The sequence below is a fragment of the Esox lucius genome, chromosome 8 (assembly GCF_011004845.1).
Source record: "Esox lucius isolate fEsoLuc1 chromosome 8, fEsoLuc1.pri, whole genome shotgun sequence".
Taxonomy (NCBI): Eukaryota; Metazoa; Chordata; class Actinopteri; order Esociformes; family Esocidae; genus Esox; species Esox lucius.
In genome coordinates this window covers 1,174,650-1,201,580 of record NC_047576.1, presented here as the reverse complement: position 1 = coordinate 1,201,580, position 26,931 = coordinate 1,174,650, and the positions used below count along the sequence as shown (strand labels likewise).

At 42.9% G+C, this 26,931-nt stretch overlaps 1 protein-coding gene across 1 annotated transcript in view; it reads right to left on the bottom strand.

The window, feature by feature from the left end:
• Window positions 1-21: 21 nt before the first annotated feature.
• Window positions 22-26,931, bottom strand: part of LOC105006477 (zinc finger protein GLIS1) — a 100,964-nt gene continuing 74,054 nt past the window's right edge. The window contains exons 6-11 of the mRNA XM_029121515.2: window positions 26,166-26,276; window positions 19,300-19,465; window positions 16,772-16,970; window positions 8,036-8,163; window positions 2,712-2,870; window positions 22-1,022 (exon numbers count right to left, since the gene is read on the bottom strand). Of these exons, the coding sequence (XP_028977348.2) occupies window positions 886-1,022; window positions 2,712-2,870; window positions 8,036-8,163; window positions 16,772-16,970; window positions 19,300-19,465; window positions 26,166-26,276 (900 nt within the window). The 3' untranslated portion in view covers window positions 22-885. The remainder of the gene's footprint in view (window positions 1,023-2,711; window positions 2,871-8,035; window positions 8,164-16,771; window positions 16,971-19,299; window positions 19,466-26,165; window positions 26,277-26,931) is intronic.

Here is a 26,931-nt window from a genome sequence, read left to right as displayed (position 1 = left end):
TTATTTCTTGAACTTGGAAATAACATTCAAAAGACTTTTAAACAAACTGTACATTTATACACATGATAAAGTAGATTTGACTGTGTTCCAGAATATTTAATGTATCACTGTTTGCCACATCTCCATTCACCATTCCAGAAATATCTTAAACAATCCAAACAAATACATGAAAGCATACAAGTAACTTTTTTCCACTGTAAAAACAACACAGCAAAAATATATATTTCTCTACATGTCAACCTTTAGATGAAACAATGTAAAGATAAAACAAGAGTCATGTCTGATTGGAATGTGTTCATTTGGGTCCATGTAAGACTGTAGAGTCTCTTCGGCAAGTAGAAAACTGTCATGCTACAAAGTTATGACTGAGTAGGTTAGAAGCAGTAGAAAAAACGACATAAGGATGGCCACTGACCTGTAGAACCATTGGGAGAACTTAGGTGTTCTTGGGTATATCTCAATACTCTTAAAGGGCCTTTTTTCCTAGTCTCTTTCATCCAACCTGATCTGATAATGAGGCAACACGGCTTTGGACTCTTCTGGTTGGCTTGCGTTAGGTCATTTCGTATCCTAAATATCAGTACAGACTTATAAGAAGACTAAGAAAAGGATACCAGTTCAAAATATTGAAATGGTTCCACTGTGGAAAGGATACCACTTCTTACTATTGAGATGGTTCCGCCGTGGAAAGGATACCACTTCATACTATTGAAATGGCTCTGCTGTGGAGAGGATACCAATTCAGGCTATTGAGATGGCTCCCCTATGGAAAGGATACCACTTTTGATTATTGAGATGGCTCCCCTATGGAAAGGACACCACTTCAGACTGTTGAGATGGCTCCCCTGTAAGGCCCCTAGCTGTAGATAGGGCAGCATCAAACTCTTATGTCTCAGTGTAGATGGAGGACATCTGGCTCAGGGTGCGGTCAAAGCTGTTCACCTGGAAGAAGATGCTCTCCTCTGGACTGGAGGAGAACTGGCATCCCCCTGACCCCTGGAGGTCCTGGGACAAGCTGAAGCCTGTGGATTAGACAGTCCTATTTTAATGCTAAACTGCATAGTTTAATGGGGAGTCCTATACAACTGTATAGTTTAATGGGGATTGCTATATCATTCTATAGTTCAATGGGGATCATTATATAACAATAGTTTTAAAGGGATTACTATATACAGTGGGGAGAACAAGTATTTGATACACTGCTGATTTTGCAGGTTTTCCCACTTACAAAGCATGTAGGAGTCTGTAATTTTTATCATAGGTACGCTTCAACTGTGAGAGACGGAATCTAAAAAAAAAAATCCATAAAATCACATTGTATGATTTTTAAGCAATTAATTTGCATTTTATTGCATTACATAAGTATTTGATACATCAGAAAAGCAGAACTTAATATTTAGTACAGAAACCTTTGTTTGCAATTACAGAGATCATACGTTTCCTGTAGTTCTTGACCAGGTTTGCACACACTGCAGCAGGGATTTTGGCCCACTCCTCCATACAGACCTTCTCCAGATCCTTCAGGTTTCGGGGCTGTCGCTGGGCAATACGGACTTTCAGCTCTGTCCAAAGATTTTCTATTGGGTCTGGAGACTGGCTAGGCCACTCCAGGACCTTGAGATGCTTCTTATGGAGCCACTCCTTAGTTGCCCTGGCTGTGTGTTTCGGGTCGTTGTCATGCTGGAAGACCCAGCCACGACCCATCTTCAATGCTCTTACTGAGGGAAAGAGGTTGTTGGCCAAGATCTCGCGATACATGGCCCCATCCATCCTCCCCTCAATACGGTGCAGTCGTCCTGTCCCCTTAGCCGAAAAGCATCCCCAAAGAATGATGTTTCCACCTCCATGCTTCACGTTTGGGATGGTGTTCTTGGGGTTGTACTCATCCTTCTTCTTCCTCCAAACACAGCGAGTGGAGTTTAGACCAAAAAGCTCTATTTGTGACCAAAAAGCTCTATTTGTGACCACATGACCTTCTCCCATTCCTCCTCTGGATCATCCAGATGGTCATTGGCAAATTTCAGACGGGCCTGGACATGCTGGCTTGAGCAGGGGGACCTTGGGTGCGCTGCAGGAATTTAATCCATGACGGCATAGTGTGTTACTAATGGTTTTCTTTGAGACTGTGGTCCCAGCTCTCTTCAGGTCATTGACCAGGTCCTGCCTTGTAGTTCTGGGCTGATTCCTCACCTTCCTCATGATCATTGATGCCCCACGAGGTGAGATCTTGCATGGAGGCTTCTTAAAGAAAAACTAACAGGTCTGTGAGAGCCTTAATTCTTACTGGCTGGTAGGTGATCAAATACTTATGTCATGCAATAAAATGCTAATTAATTATTTAAAAATCATACAATGTGATTTTCTGAATTTTTGTTTTAGATTCCGTCTCTCACAGTGGAAGTGTACCTATGATAGATTATAGATTAATGGGGATTATTATATAACTGTATAATTTTATGGGGATTGGTCAGCCTAAACAGCTTACAGAAATATTTCAGTCACAGCATTTAGACATACACAGATTAAGCTTGTCATTACATTTACAAAGACGGAACATCCAGAAAGTGGCAAAGATAATTGATTTAATACAGTAACGATTAAAAGAGTACGTTGAGTAATGGAAAGTACAAAGAATCGAGAGCACGGAGGATAATGAAACCCTGATGAAATGTTTGACGAGAGGGAGGATGTGGACGTGTCCCAGGTCTCACCTGCTGCAGAGCCACTCCCACTGCTGGACATGTGGAAGCTGTTGTGTTGGTGGGAAGTGAAGCCATGTGTTTCCATTGGTACGTGCACACCATTTACTGACTGCTCCATTCGATAGGAGTCTCCAAAATGGAAGCAGCTTTGAAAGCTGCCCTGGTAATCTAAAGGAAGAGGAAATAACCATCAAGCATAGAGATAAAATACAAAATAATGGTTATTTATATCGTATTTTTTAACTATTATTTGGAATTAGAAATTCCCTTTGTTATTGTGGTAGATTGGATGCGGTTCAATCATAGTTAATCAAATGAGAATATTGGATTGCACACAAGTATTGAAAAGAAATTGCTGTAGCCAATTTGACTGTGAATGCAAAACCTATTTTGCAGATACCTCAAGTTGATTTGGGGATTTAATTCATGGGACATTGCATATATGTTAATATATGTTAATAAGAATGCCAAGTAAACACCTCTATGATAACATGACTAAAGTTACATTTCCTCAAGGAAAATGTGTATCCCCTTCAGCACTTAAATATTTGTTTTGTAATGGGAGATCTAAAATGTAAGCTGAATAGAAGCAGTTTAATGAAGTAATAATTTACTACCAAAGACTGCTTTAGTCGAATGCTGTGAATTTCAGCTGCTTGCCCGGCCTGCCAGGACAGGCTTTTACTTGTGCTGTACGACTATTGAGGACATTGTAGACAATGGGCCAATAGCCCGGCCACGACTAATGTTCTGGCAGTTATAATAGTAGGTGTAACAACAAGCTTGGGTTTAGGCTCTTAACAAAGCGATAACAGACAAGTTTGTGTAGCTCAGCTGGTGCAGCACATCTACTTCCATGGTCCTGGTTCTCAGGCCAATAGGAGGCCAGTGTTTAAATATAATGAGGAAATCAACAAGGGTAAATAAAACCAATAAAAGATGATATGTAGAGAATAAATACAAAGTGTTTAGGCAGAATATAAATTAAAAAGCAACAATAAACATGTATATTAGGCGAGCAATGTTGAGAAGTTCAGAAACGTTAAAAAAATACACTGAAAATCACATGCTGGGTGACTGAATACAGACAATCTATGATATATTATGGGTCCAGACCATCAGGAATTTTAACCATCAGACCACCAGAATGCAGAAAGACTGCTAGGGATTGTTATTCAGTCTAACTCCATAGAGAGCCAAAACATCCAAGTCCACTCTGAAAACAAGACAGATGCTCAACCTCCGGCCTGTTTGTGAGTAGGAAGACTGACAGTCTGCTGGTTCAGGTACAGCTACCACATACAACACCACAACGCTCCAACCAAGCAGAGAACAACAGCCTCTCGTGATGAGACAAGTAGCAGCTGTACTCCTGCACAAAATGAAACCAGCATGCTTCTTCTTTGCGAGATCTCGTAACGTGCATGACACAGCTGATATGAAAGGAACCAGAGAGGTAGAGACATGAGATACTGCAGCAACAGCTAACCTCATCTACTTCAATGCGTTTCCAGCAGGTCAAGTACTCCTGGAGAATCAGCTAGTGACCGCCTTCCACCCTCAGCTGACCGTCACCATCGGTCTATATATACCCAGTGTGGGCAGTCACCATCGGTCTACATTTACCCAGTGTGGGCAGTCACCATCGGTCTACATATACCCAGTGTGGGCAGTCACCATCGGTCTACATATACCCAGTGTGGGCAGTCACCATTTGACTACATATACCCAGTGTGGGCAGTCACCATCGGTCTACATATACCCAGTGTGGGCAGTCACCATCGGTCTATATATACCCAGTGTGGGCAGTCACCATTTGACTACATATACCCAGTGTGGGCAGTCACCATCGGTCTACATATACCCAGTGTGGGCAGTCACCATCGGTCTATATATACCCAGTGTGGGCAGTCACCATTTGACTACATATACCCAGTGTGGGCAGTCACCATCGGTCTACATATACCCAGTGTGGGCAGTCACCATCGGTCTACATATACCCAGTGTGGGCAGTCACCATTTGATTACATATACCCAGTGTGGGCAATCACTATCGGTCTACATATACCCAGTTTGGGCAGTCACCATCGGTCTACATATACCCAGTGTGGGCAGTCACCATCGGTCTACATATACCCAGTGTGGGCAGTCACCATCGGTCTACATATACCCAGTGTGGGCAGTCACCATTTGACTACATATACCCAGTGTGGGCAATCACCATCGGTCTACATATACCCAGTGTGGGCAGTCACCATCGGTCTACATATACCCAGTGTGGGCAGTCACCATTTGATTACATATACCCAGTGTGGGCAATCACTATCGGTCTACATATACCCAGTTTGGGCAGTCACCATCGGTCTACATATACCCAGTGTGGGCAGTCACCATCTGTCTACATATACCCAGTGTGGGCAGTCACCATCGGTCTACATATACCCAGTGTGGGCAGTCACCATTTGACTACATATACCCAGTGTGGGCAATCACCATCGGTCTACATATACCCAGTGTGGGCAGTCACCATCGGTCTACATATACCCAGTGTGGGCAGTCACCATCGGTCTACATATACCCAGTGTGGGCAGTCACCATTTGACTACATATACCCAGTGTGGGCAGTCACCATCGGTCTACATATACCCAGTGTGGGCAGTCACCATCGGACTGCTAAAAGCATTCAGAGTTCATAAAGTTGCCTACTCCTGCAGCCTCTTGTTGTGGCCTCAGAACTCCTGTTGGTTGTTGAAGTTTTAGCTTTGCATTGTGTTTCATTAGCAACAATTTGCTGCCGGACAGGTGATAAAATATGCTCAAATTTAAAATGGTTTATGAGCCAATAACATTTGCAGTTGTTTACAATTATTTTTCAAATTCATGCAATTCATTTTCAAACGCAGGACGGTGTTTTCTCACATACAGCACATTCAAATTTTAGATATCTGAAAAAGCTTACTTTGGGGAGTTTAATAGGTTTTCCCCAGCAATACTGTAAATCTCCTATGGCAATAAAGTTATTCTATGTATCAGCTTTAAATGTTGTGGTTCAATATTCTTCTTCTTTATTTAACCAGGTTAATTGACTGAGAACAGATGCTCATTTACAGCAACAATCTAGGTGTGTCACAATCACAAGTTAAAAAGAATAAGAAATCTAAAACACTATTAAAAACAATACTAAAACAATACTTAAGACAATACCTAAAACAATACTTAAAAGAAACATAGAACAAAAAAGGATTAAAACAGAAACAGAGAGCACAGTCAAGAGAAACAGACACACTCCTTTAAGAAATAGTCTCCAAGTAAACGTTTACAATCTCTTAACGCTACCAAATTCTCCAATTTGAAAGTACACTGTAAATAATTCCACATGTGAGGGGCAAAAAAGTTAAAAGCAGTTCTAGCCATTTCAGTAGAGATCTTAGGGACCTCTAAGGTCAACCTTTCCAGAGTTTGTGTCTGACACCCTGTGGATCTATAGGTTAAAAGTGAATTAATTGAATGGGGTTGGTTTGTGATAAAGGGCTTCATAGACATAGACAAAAAATGCATAGTTCTATGTGATTTTAAAGGGAGCCAACCTACCTTTTGATAGAATGAGCGATGATGAGTCCAGAGTGCAAGGCACAGTGAAATACTGCATCTAAAGGTCTTAAAACCGATGCAGAGTTACTGGGAGAAATGCTAATGCAAGGCTGCGTTTATATTAGTGGGCTAACTCCTCCTGTTACACAGTTAACAGTAACATTGGTCAGCGATCACCTTGTGTAATCAAGTAGGAGCATGGAAGACATGATAATGTAAAGGCTGGCTTTTCCGTACAGCTTTAGGCAACTCCCTGACCACAGTGGGATTTTAGAGACATCCAAGTCTTTGACAGGAAGATATGTGTTTAAGGTCAGCAATATACCGACCAAAGCTTGTCCGCGTGAGATTGCTTACGTTACAGTAACCCTAACATTTATTTTTCTAAAAAAATATAATTCTCAAATAATTAGTGCAAGCTTGGGAAAGCTAGTTATCATGTCTTGAGGTATAACAAATAATTTGTAAAATAAAAAGGTTTTTGACTTAGTTTAAATTTACAGTGTATACATTAAAAAATATATAATATTATCTTTCATTTCTGGGCCGTTGTCCACTGCGGATACTAAAACCTTGCCTCTGCTGAACCTAGTTGCCTGCCCATGCATTATGTCGTGGGTCTGGAGTGACAGCTGGCTAGAACAGTCTGAGTGGGGCTTGGAGTGAGAGACACAAGGCATTCATTTTCTTGGCTAATTCAGAGCAGAGGTGGGTTCCCGCCTGTGGTTTTGCCTCTCTGACTGCAATCTCCTCTCTCTGCTCAATGCTAAATGATCTGACAGATCCAAGGGAAGTGTCCCAATTCTCTGACAAAGCTTCAGCTTCCTCTACTTGTGCCCCTTTCATGTTCACATTGTGGCTTGGTTTGAAGCCTTTGCAATGTAATGGAATGTTTTAAAAGGTGCTGTTTAAAATGTATTTTATACTCTTCTTTATTTCAACAGATAATTTTTTTTAATTTTATTTGAAAAACAATTATATTAAAGAACTATTACATTATCTAAATGAGAGAAGGCTGAAACCGCTGTGCATGTACAGTACATTTCTTTAACCAATATTTTGAGGGTTTCAGCCCAGTGATTGTGATTAGCTAGTGTTACAGTGCTGTCAGAAAGAACTGATACCCCTTCACTTTCTCTGCATTTTGTTGTTTATACTTTTTTGACTTCAGTCTACAAGCAATATCCTATAAACAACGTTAGAAATGTGTGTCAATTTATTGACAATTTATTGACAAGAAGGACAACCATTTCTACAGCACTACATCAATAAATGTGTAAGCCATTCTAGAGTTAAAGGCATTTGATAAGCCGGTGGTGGGAGCACCATGCTATGGGGGTGCTTCTCAGTGGCAGGGACCGGGTGAGAATTGTGGGATAAACGAAGGCGTGAACCGAAGGGAGGATAAATGGATCTTTAAGTGGCCCAGCCAAAGCCTAGAACCCACTTGAACATCTGTGGGGAGACAGTATGGGGGGCAATTCACTGATGCCCCCCATACAATCTCACAGAGCTTGAGAAGATCTGCAAGAAAGAATGGGAGAAACTACCCAAATCCAGGTGTGCAAAGCTGGTAGAGGCAAACCCAAGAAGTCTGAAATCTGTGATTGCTGTCAAATTGGCACAAATGTATAGAATCTAGTTTTGGTTTTGTCCAGAGTGGATTTTGTGTGTAGAGATGCCTTCCAAAGGCTCCGCATACGGATCATTAGTTTGGTTGCATTGAAAGCTACCGGTCTTACCCTCGCTGGGCTGCTGCTGATGGTAGTGGGAGTAAGGTTTGTGGTGGTGGGGGAGGTGCTGCTTCTCCATGGGAGGGGGGGGGGTCACTGCCCCCTTCATCACCGGGGAGAGGAGAGGACCTGTCAACCTGCAGAATCAACAGACAGAAGAAAAGGAAGAACATCATTTCTCCATGTTTTCAGAAGGGCAGACGCTCAAGTGCATCAATGCAACGCCTTTACTTTGTAAACACTTTGACAACTGTGGTTGAATTGCCTTTTTAAAAGTGCTTGGCACTATGCGGAACATTTTCTAACAGCACACTGAAACAGTTCAAGTTTTCTGAAACCCCCTCAGAAGAAAGTACCAGAAGTGCTATATGGTGTATAGTCACTGAATGGAAACTTCAGCTCCCCACATAATCCTCCATCTACCACATATTATGATGTAAAGTCAACAAACACCAGAGAGCATTCGACTGAAACCAAGGCCCCCATTTCTTTTAGCTCCTCGCCTTGTGGCCTCAGAGGAGAAAGCCTTTTTCGTGTTTACATTCTGCAAAATTTTTGAGATGGCATGTTTGTGACATAGCATACCCTAACAGCCCAGGGTGAGCAATGACCTCCTCGTGGGCTTTCTGGATGGTGATTAAATAAATTAAGCTCTGTCCTTGGTGGTTTTAGACACAGATGTGTGCAAACAAACCTTTAGAAATTTTAAAGAGCTTCTCCGGTTAAACGGTCACCCCATTTTAATTGCCAAGCTGCTTCAAAAACACACTGTTTTAAAGAAATTGTCTCACATACCACTGCCAATCGCATTCCCAATCAAAATCAGGATCAGGTGAAAAGCAGGTGGTCTGACAACCACTTATACCTGCTCTGTTTGTTTCAAAATGCTAGAATCGGATATTACTCAAATTCTGTCTATCTAATCCGATGATTGCTTTGAAGGGATGCAGTTGGTTTTGACATATTTTGTGATATATTTTGCATTTCTGTACCAGAGACAATATAACTATCTGATTGGCATCGAATGGGTCACTTCTCTATTATAAAAGCAAACTGGACATATGACTCAACATACTCATTGATTTAGCTTTATTTATGCAGAGAAATCGACAGAGACATGGGCCTCTTTTACAGCGAAGCCCTGAATAACAACATAAAATAAGCCTGAAATAACTGAAATGAATCTCACAGGAACAATCACTTGGATCCAACCAACTCTCCCTTCATGAAATTATTTGTACAGTCAATAATGTGAAAGATGACGCCGGTATTACACAGTAAGTACCAAGAGAGTTTGAACTCTTGCTCTGGCCATCATATTATATCATGCCTTTTGAGTGCATTTCAACCAAAATTATCCCCTCCAAATACACTCTCTCACACCCTCTTCCACATTCTTGAATGGCTTTCAAGACCAGATAGATACAAATCTCTCTATAAACAAGAGGCCCCCAGTCTCCTCTCAGATATTCAACAGCCACTTACTACCTTCTCTCAGTTGTATTTTCACACAACCTGTCCTGTGCTACCGTCGTGAATGAGCCGTGGATGGATGCGTACGGCCTGCAGTACCAGCTCTGTGAATGTGAGGACAGTTTAGAGCATTCAGTTCTCTGTTGACCTCTTAGGCCTGGAGGACACTGCCTGGAATGGGTGACAGCTAGTTCATCCACTTCTGAACCACTGCAACATATTGCTAAGAGGTTATCTGCCTGAGCCTTTGCACAGGAATAGGTGAGGCAACAGGCACAGCCAGGGAACCCTTGGAAAGGTTAGGTTTAATTGTGTAATTGGACTATCTTGGTTAAATAAAGAATATACATAAAACATGTACAAAATGGAATTGCTCATGAAATAAAGATACTACGTGTTAGAGTATTTAGAATGTGTCCATATAATATTGAGATACTATGTGTTAGAGTTTTTAGAATGTGTCCATATAATATTCAGATTCTATTTGTTAGAGTATTTAGAAAGTGTCCATATAATATTGAGATACTATGTGTTAGAGTATTTAGAACATGTCCATATAATATTGAGATACTATGTGTTAGAGTATTTAGAATGTGTCCATATAATATTGAGATACTATGTGTTAGAGTATTTAGAATGTGTCCATATAACCATGAGATACTATGTGTTAGAGTATTTAGAATGTGTCCATATAACATTGAGATACTATGTGTTAGAGTATTTAGAATGTGTCCATATAATATTGAGATACTGTGTGTTAGAGTATTTAGAATGTGTCCATATAATATTGAGATACTATGTGTTAGAGTATTTAGAACATGTCCATATAATATTGAGATACTATGTGTTAGAGTATTTAGAACGTGTCCATATAATATTGAGATACTATGTGTTAGAGTATTTAGAATGTGTCCATATAACCATGAGATACTATGTGTAAGAGTATTTAGAATGTGTCCATATAACATTGAGATACTATGTGTTAGAGTATTTAGAATGTGTCCATATAATATTGAGATACTGTGTGTTATAGTATTTAGAATGTGTCCATATAATATTGAGATACTATGTGTTAGAGTATTTAGAATGTGTCCATATAATATTGAGATACTATGTGTTAGAGTATTTAGAATGTGTCCATATAATCCTGAGATACTGTGTTAGAGTATTTAGAATGTGTCCATATAACATTGAGATACTATGTGTTAGAGTATTTAGAATGTGTCCATATAACATTGAGATACTATGTGTTAGAGTATTTAGAATGTGTCCATATAATCCTGAGATACTATGTGTTAGAGCATTTAGAATGTGTCCATATAACATTGAGATACTATGTGTTATAGTATTTAGAATGTGTCCATATAACCATGAGATACTATGTGTTAGAGTATTTAGAATGTGTCCATATAATATTGAGATACTATGTGTTAGAGTATTTAGAACATGTCCATATAATATTGAGATACTAAGTGTTAAAGTATTTAGAACGTGTCCATATAATACTACTATACTTCTATGTAATCTATCCATATACTTTTCCCCCCTGAACCTCAACATAAAGCAAACACCCTGCCTCTGGAGTTTGATAGCCACACACACCGCTCTACTAAGCACACACACTGACAACATTTTAACCAATGGTGTCAAACCAACATTTTCTCTCTGGGTAGCGAAGCATTAACATTTTAGCACGGCCCCACGCTAGCGACGAGCGTGGCTAATCCGTCCACTGGTATGGCCCAGTGCCGCCATGTGTTTCAGCAGAGAGAGGCATTCCCTCGGGAGCTGCTGTCAGCACAAACTCAGGAAACAGTTATACTGTTCATATTTTTACAAGCAGCCTCTATGTGCAGCTAAAGTGAATCATAAACTAATCACTGCCAGCTGCCGCACGGTCAGACTCAAGGAATGAGGGGAATCTTTCATATGCTGCACACAGTATAAATCTCTCCCTTGCTATCCACCTTCCCTGGCCTGATCATCCTCCATCCTCCTGCTCTCTTGACCGCTTTTTTCCAGCCAGCCTTCCACGGCCAATTCTCCTTCTATGAGTGATGGATTTAACCCCTGACCTCTAGGTAGACAGAGAAGCTATTCTTAACAGCTAGGCTGAAGATAGTCTATTAACCCAGACCAGAGACGGGAAAGTGAGGGCTAAAGGTGAGTTGTTGGGATGAGGGTTGGAGATTAATGAATGTGTGGGGGGGTTAAAATAGCTGTTTAGTGTGAGTTGTTTACTGAGTCATACTGAGCCCAACCACTCAGTATATGCAGTTAAGGCAATACAATGCATTAAAGGAAACATGATTAAGGGGATATGATTTGATTCACCAGACAAACATTGAACCATTCAAATAAGCTCGGCTTCAAGAAAACCATAGAACAGAACAAACGGATCAGGGCTACACATTCCAGCTCGGACAGCGTAACATCCGCCCCGAGGCCAGATCAATCCTGTCTAAATGATTCACATTCCTGCAACACAAACTGGTATCTAAGATACTAGCAGCATCATCAACAGTGATGCAATTCCCCAGTGTCCTCTGACCTCTCCTAGGTTCCCTCCATGGGGATGGAAAAGATGGAAGGAATGATGGGAAGAGAGCATGCTGCTCTGTACGAAGATTCATGAGGAGAGCTGTTCTGCTCCTCGTTCATCTTCCCTCACCTGCCCTTCCTGTCCCACAGGAGACAGTGGAACCAGCAACCCCCGCCCACTCACCCCCATCGGCCTCTCCTTGACGGCTCACTGTTAAGCCTTTCTGATGGATGGGTAGGGGCGGCTTGGCGCGGGACGGTGGGAATGCTGCTGGTTCTGGTTAACTCGCTAAAGCCACGCGTGAGAGAAGGTCCGCGCTAAGCTAAGCTAAGCTAACCCTTCGGCCCAGTCTAAGAAGCAAGAGGCTTATCCTGGACCCAAACAAGCTCAGTGTTAGTTCAAGTGAGATAACTGCTGAAAACACTCAAGGAACCACTGAAACACTCCAGAAATCCACTGAGAAGGAAGAATTGCCCGTTTTGTTTTTTTGTTAATGACAAGTCAGTTATTTGCGTTTATGACTCAGCTGGATTATAGAACCACCACTAAGCTGACTACTATCAGACCCATCTATTTTGCTCAGGACACGCCTGTTGAAGTAATGATGAGGAAGGAATGTTTTTGTTTGACTTGGAAGATTGATACTTTGTGATGATTTAGGGTGATAATTGATGAAGAGATGGATAAAGGACGGTTATAGGACTGATGGCATCGAGTTACTTGCTGAAGGTGAATTTCTGGTTCCCTAAATGTTGTCTCTTCAGCCACTCTAACTCAATTAGATTGTGTCAGTCAAGGTTCCCCCTGTTCCACAAGGTATCAAACCATGTCCAAGTAATATTTGCAGAGGGGCTCTAATATCAACACAAAGGAGAAACGCTGTCTGCATTGCCCCAGCAATTACAGGCCAGTGGATCTAGTGGTGAGCCACTGAATGACATCCTTCACTTCCCATCGTTGCCTGTTAGTTTCTCCTGACCAACAGCAGAATGACTGCGTCTGTTGGAGAGATCCTGAGTACCTCGGCCCAAACACACGCCATGCATCACAGAAAACCTATTTTAACTGGCATATTTTAATATTAGCTTCAGAAAAATGACACAAGTATTTGTAAAGTAAAATGAGTCTAAATGGCCCATCTGAGCCAGGGTAAACACATTTACCTATGAGGTCAGAGGCTGCCACTGCACTAGAGTCAGGTTAGTTAGATAATTTTGTCAAAATGTTTAATGTCCTGCTAAACCGTTTGGGAAAAACAAGTGCGGCACTGCTATTGACTTTGGCAGCGGCTTGTATACTCAAGGCTTTAAACATGTAAATCAAATGCTCCATTTTCAGGCGTATGTACGTAGACATTTCATACCCAGCCTTTTGTAGGTCCTGGCACAGCTCTCCCCACTCTCAGATTGGCAGATAAAGCTCTACAGTTACAGAGTGTTTGTGCTTAGGGCATGATATTTGATCATTTTAATCATTTTAATTTGCCGAAATCCACAAATTGCCTCAATTCAGATAATTTAACAGTGTCATCGTGTTGCAGTCGTACAGGAAGTGACGCTGGGTGGGCAGGAAGTGACACTGGGTGGGCAGGAAGTGACACTGGGTGGGCAGGAAGTGATGCTGGGTGGGCAGGAAGTGACGCTGGGTGGGCAGGAAGTGACGCTGGGTGGGCAGGAAGTGACGCTGGGTGGGCAGGAAGTGACGCTGGGTGGGCAGAAAGGCCTTTCTCCACGATCCCACGTCCTCCACTTCCAATGATCCTCATCAGCCACACTGAGGAACACAACCATTTTTCACTTCCATTGTGTCATCTGACTTCTGTGTGTGTGTGTGTTTGTGTAACTGGTTTTACAATATAGCCTAAACACTGTCTTTTAATTTCTTTACCAGTAATTGTGTGTCTGTATGTGGTACTATGTACCAAGTAGTCCCGAAACCGCACTGTAATTATACAGAGCTCTATACCTGCCGTTAAAGGGTTAAAAACACCCAGGGCTAACATCCCACAGAAAGACCCAGGGCTAACATCCCTCAGAAAGATCCAGGGCTAACATCCCTCAGAAAGATCCAGGGCTAACATCCCTCAGAAAGATCCAGGGCTAACATCCCTCAGAAAGATCCAGGGCTAACATCCCTCAGAAAGATCCAGGGCTAACATCCCTCAGAAAGATCCAGGGCTAACATCCCTCAGAAAGATCCAGGGCTAACATCCCAACTCACTGCAGCGGCTTCAGCACGTTTACAGCTGCAGGTCTTCTTCACTCACTGTTGATGCAGGAAAACTCATGCCCAAACTACTTGTGTGTGTTTCCTTAACTTTGCCTTAACACACAAAAACACACACCCTGCTTACGTAAACCCTTTATTTTGTTTTTCTATGCTTGATTGTGTCCCGGTTGCCTCTCAATGTTTTTTTAAGTGATAGGTATGTCAGTCTATCTCTCTGGTTCTCAACATGTTGTCTTGTGGGCAGTGCCTCATGACGACATGTTGGCAGGGTTTCTGTACTCTGATGGAGCTCTGAGAAGTCATAGACATTAATAAGAAACATGCTGAGAGGGAAGCAGAGAGAAAGAGACACACAGAGAGGCAAAGAGAGACAAAGAGGCACGGAGAGAGGCAGAGAGACATAGAAGCAGAGAGAGAGGCAGAGAGAGATAGAGGCAGAGAGAGAGGCAGAGAGGCATAGAAGCAGAGAGAGAGGCAGAGAGAGAGAGGCAGAGAGAGAAAGGGGCAGAGAGACAGATAGAGAGGTGGAGAGAAAGAGAGGCAGAGTGGCAAAGAGAGAGACAGAGACCTCCCACTAACCAGGTTAATTTAAAATATTAGAATATTAGTATTGTACTTACCCACGGAATCCAATGAACAGTGTCTGTATATTAATTACAATCAACACTCATTCACAATGTACTAGCTGAAACAACTTACTGGTATGTGCACTCCAAACATAAGGAATGACATATTTATATAATTGGAGGTCAAAGCAATTTTAAGCTCAGAACTGTTAACACACTACACAAGCGCACAGCAGGGCAGTTTTATCACTGAAACATTTGTATAATCCCCAGCCAAACCATGAGATCACTGGGAGTACCCCTTGACCCCCACCGGGAACCACAATGTACTTATGGACCAATGGACGCAGTCCCAACAAGTCCCTAGAGTGGATCTTATTGGCTGCATCACAGCTGACCTCATAATGACCTCACGCTCATCTCTTGTGAGGCCTGTTGCTGGATCCGGAGGGTCACAGCCAACAGCACTGGTCCTCAAACATGGGCAAGACATTCCGGGCCTGGTCAGAACTAGTGCACTTCGCTGGGAGTAGGGACACTCCCAATGAGTTTTCATTAAGACATTTAAAGTAAAAGAGGAGACTTGACCGTCAAGCCTAATTGGGTTTTCCTCTGATCTGGGGATTGCACAAATTTTGGACTATACACAAGAGTAATCATTTGTATTTCTCCAGTGCCTTCACACTGCGCTGGGATCAGCGTGATAATAACGATGAAGACATTGATGACATCACAACTGTCCGGTAATGATGATCATGTCCCAGAGGCTGGTCAGCTGACCCCTGACCTGGAGTCCCTCTGGGAGGAACTGCTAGTTCATCGGCCCAAACATGAACACCATCGTCCCAGGACTGCATGGGGATATTATTATCATCTGTATATTCATTAACATGAAAGAGAGTGTGTGTGTTGTGTTGTGTGTGTGTCTATGATATAAGCTACATTCACAGTAAAATAGCCCACTTGACCAGTTGCAAAAACAGTATAATTATGTTTGGAAGTTATTGGAAGGTCAAGAAACTGAGCAAAATGTATAATAACTTCATAAGTCAAAATTTAGGTAAGCTGGGAAGGCAACACTGCATAGTGGCCCAGTTATTCACTCAAACATTCAGACAACTCACAGTCATCTTGCAGAAGGTTGTCGTACAATTGTACATTGAATCAACATACTCAGCTCAAAGGGAGGTGGATGACTAAACTTTGTTTGAAGTTGGAAATATACAGTATGTTAGCTCAAAATCTACACCAAACCACACTCATCATTTCCCAGCATGCTCTATTGCAACATTGGTTAATGAATCCAGTTCTACAGAATCATAAACCACATTGTTATTTATGTTTCTGTAGAACATAACATTGTTTAAAAAAAATATGAAATGTCAATATGTAGACGAGCTGCTTCAATGGCTCGTCCAGCTTACATGATATAGTTAAGTAGTCTCAATTATCAACCTTCCTTATGCCAGCATTAATTATCAATGCAGATTGTGGGAGGATATTCAGTTCAGTAAGCTGTCCACCACAATCTAGATTTGAGCAGTGTGTTTTTGGCTGATGTCTGACTGGAAACACTATAGGGTGTTACATTTTGGAAAATAATGCTCATGGTGGACAGAGGAAAGTCACATGCACAATAATGCTCATGGTGGACAGAGGAAGTTACATGTATAATAAATCTCATGGTGGACAGAGGAAGTTACATGTATAATAATGCTCACGGTGGACAGAGGAAGTAACGTATAATAATGCTCACTGTGGACAGAGGAAGTAACGTATAATAATGCTCACTGTGGACAGAGGAAGTAACGTATAATAATGCTCACTGTGGACAGAGGAAGTTAAATGCATAATAATGCTCCCGGTGGACAGAGGAAGTAACGTATAATAATGCTCAAGGTGGACAGAGGAAGTTACATGTATAATAATGCTCACCCATCGCGTGTGCCCTCCATGGTGGACAGAGGGGACATATGATGTGGGCTGCCCAGGTCGCGGTCCAGACAGGGATGCCTGGGGGGCATATCAGGGGCTGATCCAGGGGTGGGGGCTGATCTAGGGGTGGGGGCTGGTCCTGGGGAGAGGAGCTCCACAGAGACTCCCTGATGGGGGGTGCTGGAGCCAGAGAACAGCCCTACAAGACAAACAAAGTTAATTCACTAAATGTGTTGAATAAAGTCAAGGACCTCGCTCTGCCATGCTCCCTTTCAGCGTTTTAAAAGGCTTTTCATAGCAACAGGCCTTTGTTTTGACAACTGATTATCCAATCAGCGAGGGCTCTGTTGTTTTGTGCTGTTAGTGATTTTCAGTACATTGTTTGAGCTGCCACAGGGGCTGGGCCTCAGCTGTCCTTAAAGGTCTGTTCTGATGAATAACACTGTTTATTACATACAACAGTGTTGTTCGTGTGCGTGTACATGTGCACGTTTGTGTTTGTGTGAGTGTGCATCCGTAGCTGATATATAATGCATCTGAACTTCTGAGAATCATTGCAGACAACTTCTGATGGCGCTGATTCACATCACCAGTGTAACAGCCAGAGGTTCACGACCAATCACAGTGACAGCTGCATGCTCTGCTGAGAGCGGCACTTGAAAGAACTGCAGTCCTGTCCTGGAGCGCTCTGCTTGCCAGATAGGGTCATGAGACCAAAGTCGGCAGCCCCCTCTGCTCCTTATGGTCCCTCCTGTACTGTAAATCTCTTCTCAGGGCTCTTTCTACTTGGTCCTGTTTGTGATGTCTTTCCCAGTGTCCCGGGGGGACTGCTGAGTGGCTCTGACTGCCCAGTGTGAGGCGGTGAGGAGAGCAGTGCTTCTGGTTTCTCCAGGAAGGTTCCCCCAGCTGTGCTCAAGGGGGAAGCATGGCCCATCTGACAGCTCTCTGAAACGGTTACAAGCTTGATTCATTACCCCCAAATCATCAATCACAGACGTTAAATGGTTTCCCCTTTAGCCCCGACATCTGTAACCAGGCCGCCAAACATTCTACAAATAATGGCTCTGATTGGTTCAATTTCATCACTTGGCCTGGTGCTGAAGGGGTTCCCTGGACGTTCAGGGAAGGTTACAGGAGTGTTCTGTGAATTACAGAATCTACATTCATCATGATGAATCCAATTTTATTCTGCTTGGCGGAAACCCCAACAAACACGGCATCCTCAAACGCCTCCTAATCAACCAATATGGCCACTGCAACACACCAGCTCCTCCAGGTTAGAAAGCATTTCCACATGTTGGCCCAAGCTGAGCCAGCAACATATCTACTCAGAAGAAAAGGGAAAAGAGCTGAGATCCACACAATCAACTCAATAATACAAGACCCCTTAGGCTGTGCACTTGGTCCCCAGAACAATAACACAATGATTCTACGAATGGGCCCTGGTCAAATGTAGTACACTACTTCTGATGGGCCCTGGTCAAATGTAGAACACTACTTCTGATGGGCCCTGGTCAAATGTAGTACACTACTTCTGATGGGCCCTGGTCAAATGTAGAACACTACTTCTGATGGGCCCTGGTCAAATGTAGAACACTACTTCTGATGGGCCCTGGTCAAATGTAGTACACTACTTCTGATGGGCCCTGGTCAAATGTAGTACACTACTTCTGATGGGCCCTGGTCAAATGTAGAACACTACTTCTGATGGGCCCTGGTCAAATGTAGAACACTACTTCTGATGGGTCCTGGTCAAATGTAGTACACTACTTCTGATGGGCCCTGGTCAAATGTAGTACACTACTTCTGATGGGCCCTGGTCAAATGTAGTACACTACTTCTGATGGGCCCTGGTCAAATGTAGTACACTACTTCTGATGGGCCCTGGTCAAATGTAGAACACTACTTCTGATGGGCCCTGGTCAAATGTAGTACACTACTTCTGATGGGCCCTGGTCAAATGTAGTACACTACTTCTGATGGGCCCTGGTCAAATGTAGTACACTACTTCTGAAGGGCCCTGGTCAAATGTAGTACACTATAAGTGGGACGCATTCCATTTCTCATCCTGATCGTCCATCAGGTTTGTCAACCTTATTTACAAACCATTGACCTACAAAGTTTGAATTCAACCAGTAAGTTAATCAGAGAGGTAACATTTTGTGTTAATTGCAAATTAAAATTCTATGCCATTTACAGATGTTTTGTATTACTGCATCTCAGTTTGCTTTCAAACAAGCCCATTTGAAATGGTAACTAACTCCCCACAGGGAGGTCAAGTGAATGTTTCCTTCCAAAAACGTATCAGGTCTTATTAATCTATCAAGTGTTTAACTCAGCATTATATTTCTTAATATAATATATAGTTCTTAATACAACTGTTGAGCCCTACAGGTTATGTCTGGGATAGGGTCTAAGCAAGCTGTTTATTCCAGCTAGTTAAAGGTTAAAGGTTACAACTAGGGTGATGACTAAGGAGGAGAATGTTTAGCAGGCTACAGTGATTTCCGTTGACCTCCAGTGTGTACCTGTGAAGATGTCCTGGGCCAGTCTCGGGGATCGTCCGTCCTTCCCGTTAAACAGGTGCTGCTGTGTGGAGGCGGAGCAATGCTGGGAGGGGCTGGGGCCCTGCAGATGCTGCACTGACAGACACTCACTCAGGACATCCTGCTCCAGGTGGGGGCAGGGCCTCAGCTGTCAATCAAATAAAAAGGTGGAGTTATAACAAACACTTGATTAGGAACAGGAAGTGGAAAGAAAACAACATCTGATTGAGTAATGTAATTTGTTTCATGCGCATACATTTCAGATTTTCTTTATTTTACATTTTAGTCTTTTGCAGACACTCTAATCCCCAGCAATTTAAGATAGCTAGGTGTTCTTTATAATATCCTTAAACATTTTTTCCTTGAAAATCTAACTTGTGTTCCCCCAGTGTTAAAGATCCTCCAAGAATCTTTCTTTTAACAATGAAGAAGAGGTCATGTGGATCATTGGGTCATGTGGATCACTGGGTCTTGTGGATCACTGGGTCATGTGGATCATTAGGTCATGTGGATCACTGGGTCATGTGGATCACTAGGTCATGTGGATCATTGGGTCAACTGGATCACTGGGTCATGTGGATCATTGGGTCATTTGGATCATTGGGTCATGTGGATCACTGGGTCATGTGGCTCACTGGGTCATGTGGATCATTGGGTCATGTGGATCATTGGGTCATGTGGATCACTGGGTCATGTGGATCATTGGGTCATGTGGATCACTGGGTCATGTGGATCATTGGGTCATGTGGATCATTGGGTCATGTGGATCACTGGGTCATGTGGATCATTGGGTCATGTGGATCACTGGGTCATGTGGATCATTGGGTCATGTGGATCACTGGGTCATGTGGATCATTGGGTCATGTGGATCATTGGGTCGACTGGATCACTGGGTCATGTGGATCATTGGGTCATGTGGATCATTGGGTGGACTGGATCACTGGGTCATGTGGATCACTGGGTCATGTGGATCACTGGGTCATGTAAATCATCATGTCAGTTGGATCGTTGGGTCATATGCATTACTTTGCTCTGTGCTTCAGCAAGGTGGCTTACACTTTATTCCAATTATAGTGGGCTGTAGTGCAGCCAAGCCATGGCTCTGCTCCAGTCCTAACAACTGTGTCTCTCCTCGGCAGATGTTCTGCCAGAGCTGTGCTAACATCAGGGTCCCCTGCAGCTTAGTTGATTTGAGACTAGTAATGCCAGGGTTGAGGGTTCGATTCCCCACAGGGGGGAGGCCAGCAAGAAAAACTACTGTAAATGGATCTGGATAAGTGCATCTGTTAAATGTAACATCACGGTTTGTCAAACTAAATACCTGATTATACAGCATGCAGAAGGCTCCTATGACACTAACCAGGATCTTGTCATTCACTAGCCAAGTGGCTTGTTTATCTCAACTGATGATTTACAGTGCTCAGGTTATGGGTTTTATCCCCACATAGCCTATATTTAAGTAACACGGCATGAGAGGGTGTGGTGTTTTGCCAATACACTACAGTTAAAAGGTGTTCTTCGGCACGACGCGTTGACAAAATTCCACAAACCCCCAAGATGCCTTATTGTTCTTATGAACCAGTTACCACACCAATTAGAGAAGAGAAAGCTGTTGTGATGTCATACCCATGGTGTACGGTCTCATACACCATGGCTTTCAGCCAATCAGCACTCAGGATTCGGACAACCTGGTTTATAATTAACTAAAGATTGACACACTAAACTGCACTCAATGTCGGCCTCTGCCTTTGTGTTAAAGCATCTGCTAAATGACTGGAATGTCAACCCCTCTATGAGGACAGTGATGCCGGAGTTCTGCCATATAAGAGCTGACAAAGGCCTGACTAACATCAGAGCTCCAACACAAACGGCTCCACAAACCCAACAGCCTTTAATAAAGCAATGCATCAGTTAGCGGTGACATCTTAACCACAGAGACGCAGAGGAAATGGCAGCCTGAGACACATACTTCCCGACCACAGGCAGCCCTCTCATTATGACCAGGAAAAAGAGAGGGATCAGGAAAACCAGTCAATCTATCTTTCATTCCATTTATCCCTCCATTATCGCTCCATTCATCCATCCTCTTGTTTACAAGTCTGACGCCCACGGAGGCAGTCAAGAGGATGCATAGACTGTGCAGTTTGGAGTGGCCATCCCTCCCTCAGAAAGGTCCTGACAGGACAGTTTGGAGCGGCCATCCCTCCCTCATACAGGTCCTGACAGGACAGTTTGGAGCGACCATCCCTCACTCAGAAAGGTCCTGACAGGACAGTTTGGAGCGGCCATCCCTCCCTCATACAGGTCCTGACAGGACAGTTTGGAGCGGCCATCCCTCCCTCATACAGGTCCTGACAGGACAGTTTGGAGCGGCCATCCCTCACTCAGAAAGGTCCTGACAGGACAGTTTGGAGCGGCCATCCCTCACTCAGAAAGGTCCTGACAGGACAGTTTGGAGCGGCCATCCCTCCCTCAGAAAGGTCCTGACAGGACAGTTTGGAGCGGCCATCCCTCCCTCAGAAAGGTCCTGACAGGAGAGTTTGGAGTGGCCATCCCTCCCTCAGAAAGGTCCTGACAGGAGAGTTTGGAGTGGCCATCCCTCCCTCAGAAAGGTCCTGACAGGAGAGTTTGGAGTGGCCATCCCTCCCTCAGAGAGCAGGACAGTTTGGAGCGACCATCCCTCCCTCAGAAAGGTCCTGACAGGAGAGTTTGGAGTGGCCATCCCTCCCTCAGAAAGGTCCTGACAGGAGAGTTTGGAGTGGCCATCCCTCCCTCAGAAAGGTCCTGACAGGAGAGTTTGGAGTGGCCATCCCTCCCTCAGACAGCTCCTGACAGGAGGGCATGTCAGGGCTGCCAGAATCAGTGTCAGTGCCATCTCTGCTATGTCAAGGTAAATGTGGACTGATATTAGTCGGCATAAGGACTTCAGTTTATGCCTTTCACAGTGAAATGCTGTCGTTACATATCACTGGTCATGCACCAGAATCACTACATTATAATCTGACAGTCAGTCGTTGTCCAAACACTGTGCTGATTGGAAACCATTACTTACCTATGTCTTGCAACAATTAATCAAGTCTAACTAGGTCTCTGCCTTTTACAACATTACAACCAGATTTTATTCTCTATTTCCTTCTGTTCTGAGATGGAGTGAGAGGGTTTGTTTGACATTTGTCCACAACATCTGGCCACTGGGGCATTGTGCTTCAGCTACAGCTTATTAACAATGGTACAAGCCTCACATGTGTTTTCATTTTAGAGCACAGCAAAGGAACACATCATCCTGGCCTGGTCGTCACCATTCAGGCCCTTTAAACAACAATGAGTCCATTCTCTCCCTCTCCCTCTGTTTCTCCCTCTCTCTCCATTCTCACTCTCTCCCCCATTCCCCCTCTCTCCCCCATTCCCCCTCCCCCCCTCCATTCTCCCTCTATCTATCTCTCTCTCCACCCCCCCCTCCATTCTCCTCATATTTGCCAAGGTCGGTCAGTAGAACAATGTGGTGTTGACCACGGACATGATGAAATGTGGTCAAACCTGATCTATAGTCGGTGAAATCGTTTTCAAATGCTAAATTAAACCAACTGCTGGAGCTGGGAGGGAGGGTGAGCAGGGGTGAGCAGGGGTGAGCAGGGGTGTGAGCAGGGGTGAGCAGGGGTGAGCAGGGGTGTGAGCAGGGGTGTGAGCAGGGGTGAGCAGGGGTGAGCAGCAGACAGGCGATATCTACACTGCGGATCTTAGCAATGCATGTGGGCTGACAAGACAGTGACTCCTCCGATCAGTTCAGTGGAGGCTGGTGAAGAGACAATGACCCCCACTGTAAAATAGAAAGACTCAGAACACCAAAGTGTGCACTCTACTAAAGGGGAAATAACACTTTTTTATGTTACAAATCATATATCATATATTTCATATAAATCATATATCATATATTTTATATAAATCATATATCATATATTTTATATAAATCATATATCACATATTTCATATAAATCATATATCACATATTTCATATAAATCATATATCATATATTTCATATACATTATATTTCATATATTTCATACAAATCATATTTTGACAAGACAAATATGATTTTTTTATATTCTCAATCCAACAAGGTGGTCTTTCTCTAAAATATCAATAACAGCATTTCCAAAACGTCTGACTTTGTAACCTAATACATAAGATAAGAAATCTGAATTCTGTTGACTGAGCAATGCAGGTTTCTGACAGCAGCTTCTCAATATTTGACATTTTCTTGTCGTATTTTTCCAAGTGTTTTTTGGCAGGTAGTGAAAATAAAAATCACCATGACACAAACTGAATTAAACACAAAAGGGTTTTAAAATAAAAACATTTGTATACACTGAGAGGGGAATGGGCATGTCAATGGACACACCTTCTTTCAGTGAGTTTTTTTTAATTTGGTTTTGTTGTTTTTGTATCCCATACCAGCAACATATTTACTTGCTATTAATGATTAAGACACAGGCTGGATTCAATTTATAACAACGTTTTACAGGATGTCTTAAAATAGGCTCGAGGCTTCTTCATGCAGTGGGCTTTGGGGACGCACATTTTACGACATAAAACTCGTGTTTTTCTCCAACTAATCATTTACACCCAAATATTTGCCATTCTGGAGATCTAAAAAAACTCTAATAACATTTGGATAGATTATGATAGACACATGAGTTTCAGATATTTGGTTTTGGGATTATCTACACATTTATTAAATACCCATTTGCCAAAAGAGATGTTTTTTTTAACATGGAGGGGTTCGCCCCAAGAACAGGCTGCTACAGTGTTGCCAATTTAAAAACCTTGTTAATAGACTTAGTGAGTTTCAGCCCCTCTAAGAACTTTCATAGGAAAAACAGTATCAGCCAATTGTGTGTCACAGAGGGACTTTCCCTCTGTGGTCATCACAGGCTATGTTGAGCGTTTTAAAGGGAATGCGGCAAAACGCAGTGAATTCAAAGCAAAGCATTTCTTCACTTTTCACAATAAATTATTATTTGATGATCAGGGTGGCTGACAAAGGAATACAGATCTTTTATATTGTTGTAATGAATAGGCTTGAAGAAGACTCCACACTGTCCACCTGATGAAGGTCATCGAACCGAAGCGTTGTTCTTAATAAAGCCTTTTTGTGATATTGCAATTGATGTGGACAGTGTGCAGGAGTCTTGTTCTACTTTATTCGACCTTTGGTCTTCTCCAACGCGCCGGTCGATTTGTAGGTGTGACAAAGCTTTGTACTTTCATGTAATATATAGTCTGACATTACCTCAAGCTACAGGATGAGTCATCATGCATTTCAACACCCTCTGTCTCTTTCATTTATTTCCAGTGGGCGAGGGTGCAAGGGGCCATGCAACATATTGATGTTGAAGACAGAGTATAAAATAAATATATTGACAGAAAACACTGCTGTTGAGCAAAATTATTGTTATCATGAGACCCGAAATGTCAACAGGTCAAACTATCCTGTGTGAAAGCAGAGTTCTAATTGCACCACTGCTTGTATTTCTGCTGTTCTCAGATACTAATATTTAGCCCCTCCTCTCTGTATTCAGCCCCTCCTCCCTGTATTCAGCCCCTCCTCCCTGTATTCAGCCCCTCCTCCCTGTACAACAGCACTGGCCTTACTGACAGGATTAGAAATAGACTTCCGGGAAAAATCACATCCTCCGTTCTCCATGTTTGGCCTCGCCCCCTGGCCCTGCCCAGCTGATAATGTCCCATTACAGATCTAGGCTCGTTTCAGACATTTCCAGTAGAAGAGGGCATTAAAGTGTGAATGAACTAATAGGTCAGAGGAAAATCACTTAAGGAGAAAACAGTAAATAGTTTGAGGCAGAGAACAGAATAAGACGCGCACTCAAAGGGTTGTATTATAACAACGTTTTTCAACTCTTCTTACAATTCAAGTTAACCAGATATACATATGACATGACCATGAAAACTGTCCAATCAATGTTAGTCCTGTGAGTTAAGCTTCAATCTGCTCAAGCTTTATGCTTAACTCCAGCTGAGGTTGAAAACCCAATATAATGTTTTATAGATCAAAAGTTAAACATACAAATACTCAAATTCTGCAATAAACATCATATGAGTGTTTAGACGGTTTTGCTTCAGAAAATGTCATCAATAGAGAAAGTATTTAGTGTTACAAAAAACAGCGATGAATACACCAAAATAATGTTTTCAATATTTTCCAGTTGCGCTCACAGGTTCTATGGGACACTTGATTACGTAATGTTACAACACACCAAGTGATGTTTCAAAACATCACAAGACGATGTGATTCAATACGCCACTTAAGGTACGGTTTCCTCTCATTTGAATTGCTGACAGCTCAGCTGTCATTGGTTTTGCGTTTCAAAGCACTTTGTTTCAACAGTAACACCTCCCCCCTTCCCTCTCTCTCTCCCTCTCCCTCTCTCTCCCTCTCCCTCCCTCTCCCTCTCTCTCTCCCTCCCTCCCTCTCCCTCTCCCTCTCTCTCTCTCTCTCCCTCCCTCTCCCTCTCTCTCCCTCTCTCTCCCTCTCTCTCCCTCTCTCTCTCGCTCTCTCTCGCTCTCCCTCTCCCTCCCTCTCCCTCCCTCTCCCTCTCCCTCTCCCTCTCCCTCTCTCTCCCTCTCCCTCTCCCTCTCCCTCTCCCTCTCCCTCTCTCCCTCTCCCTCTCCCTCTCCCTCTCCCTCTCTTCCTCTCCCTCTCTCCCTCTCTCTCCCTCGCTCCCTCTCTCTCTCTCTCTATCTTCCCATCTCCCTGTCTCCACCTCTCTGTCTCTATCTTCCCCTTTCGTCGTCCCTCTTCCTCTCTCCTTTTCCATCGCTGTCTTACCTTTCTACGCACCTGCTGCTCCTTGGCCGAGTGGATCTTGACATGTTTGCGTAGGGAGCTTGGGTCCGTGTAGCGTTTGGTGCAGCCAGGAATCTGACAGGCATATGGTTTCTATGGAACATGACAAACATCTGATAAATGATATATACATTATATATAACTCATCACTGTATGATTCAAAGAAAAACTTTATTCCATAATGTCAAGGCAGTGAGGCAATGGATTATATTACAATAGAATGACAGAAAATCAAGAAAAGAAATACACAGATACACAGAACAGGAATGAAATAAGAAAGCTAATTTTGCCTCCTACCTTTCAGCTGAGAATACATTAGGAAGGAATGAAAGAGGGAAAAGAGGAAATACAAAGATTTCAGTTTTACTGAAAGTGGAGGTGACCCAAACCCCACATTTAAGTTAGCATTTTGAAGTAGCCTATGACAGGACACCATATTTAAATAAGCATTTTGAAGTAGCCTATGACAGGACACCACATTTAAATGAGCATTTTGAAGTAGCCTATGACAGGGCACCAGCTTTTAATTAGTATCATAAAGTAGCTTACTACAAAACACCACATATAAATGAGCAACTAGTGTATGCCAGGACACCACATTTAAATGAGCATTTTGAAGTAGCCTACGACTGTACACAACATTTAAATAAGCATTTTGAAGTAGCCTATGACAGTAGACCACAATTAAATGAGCATTTTGTAGTAGCCTATGACAGGACAAAACATTTAAATTCGCATTTTAAAATCG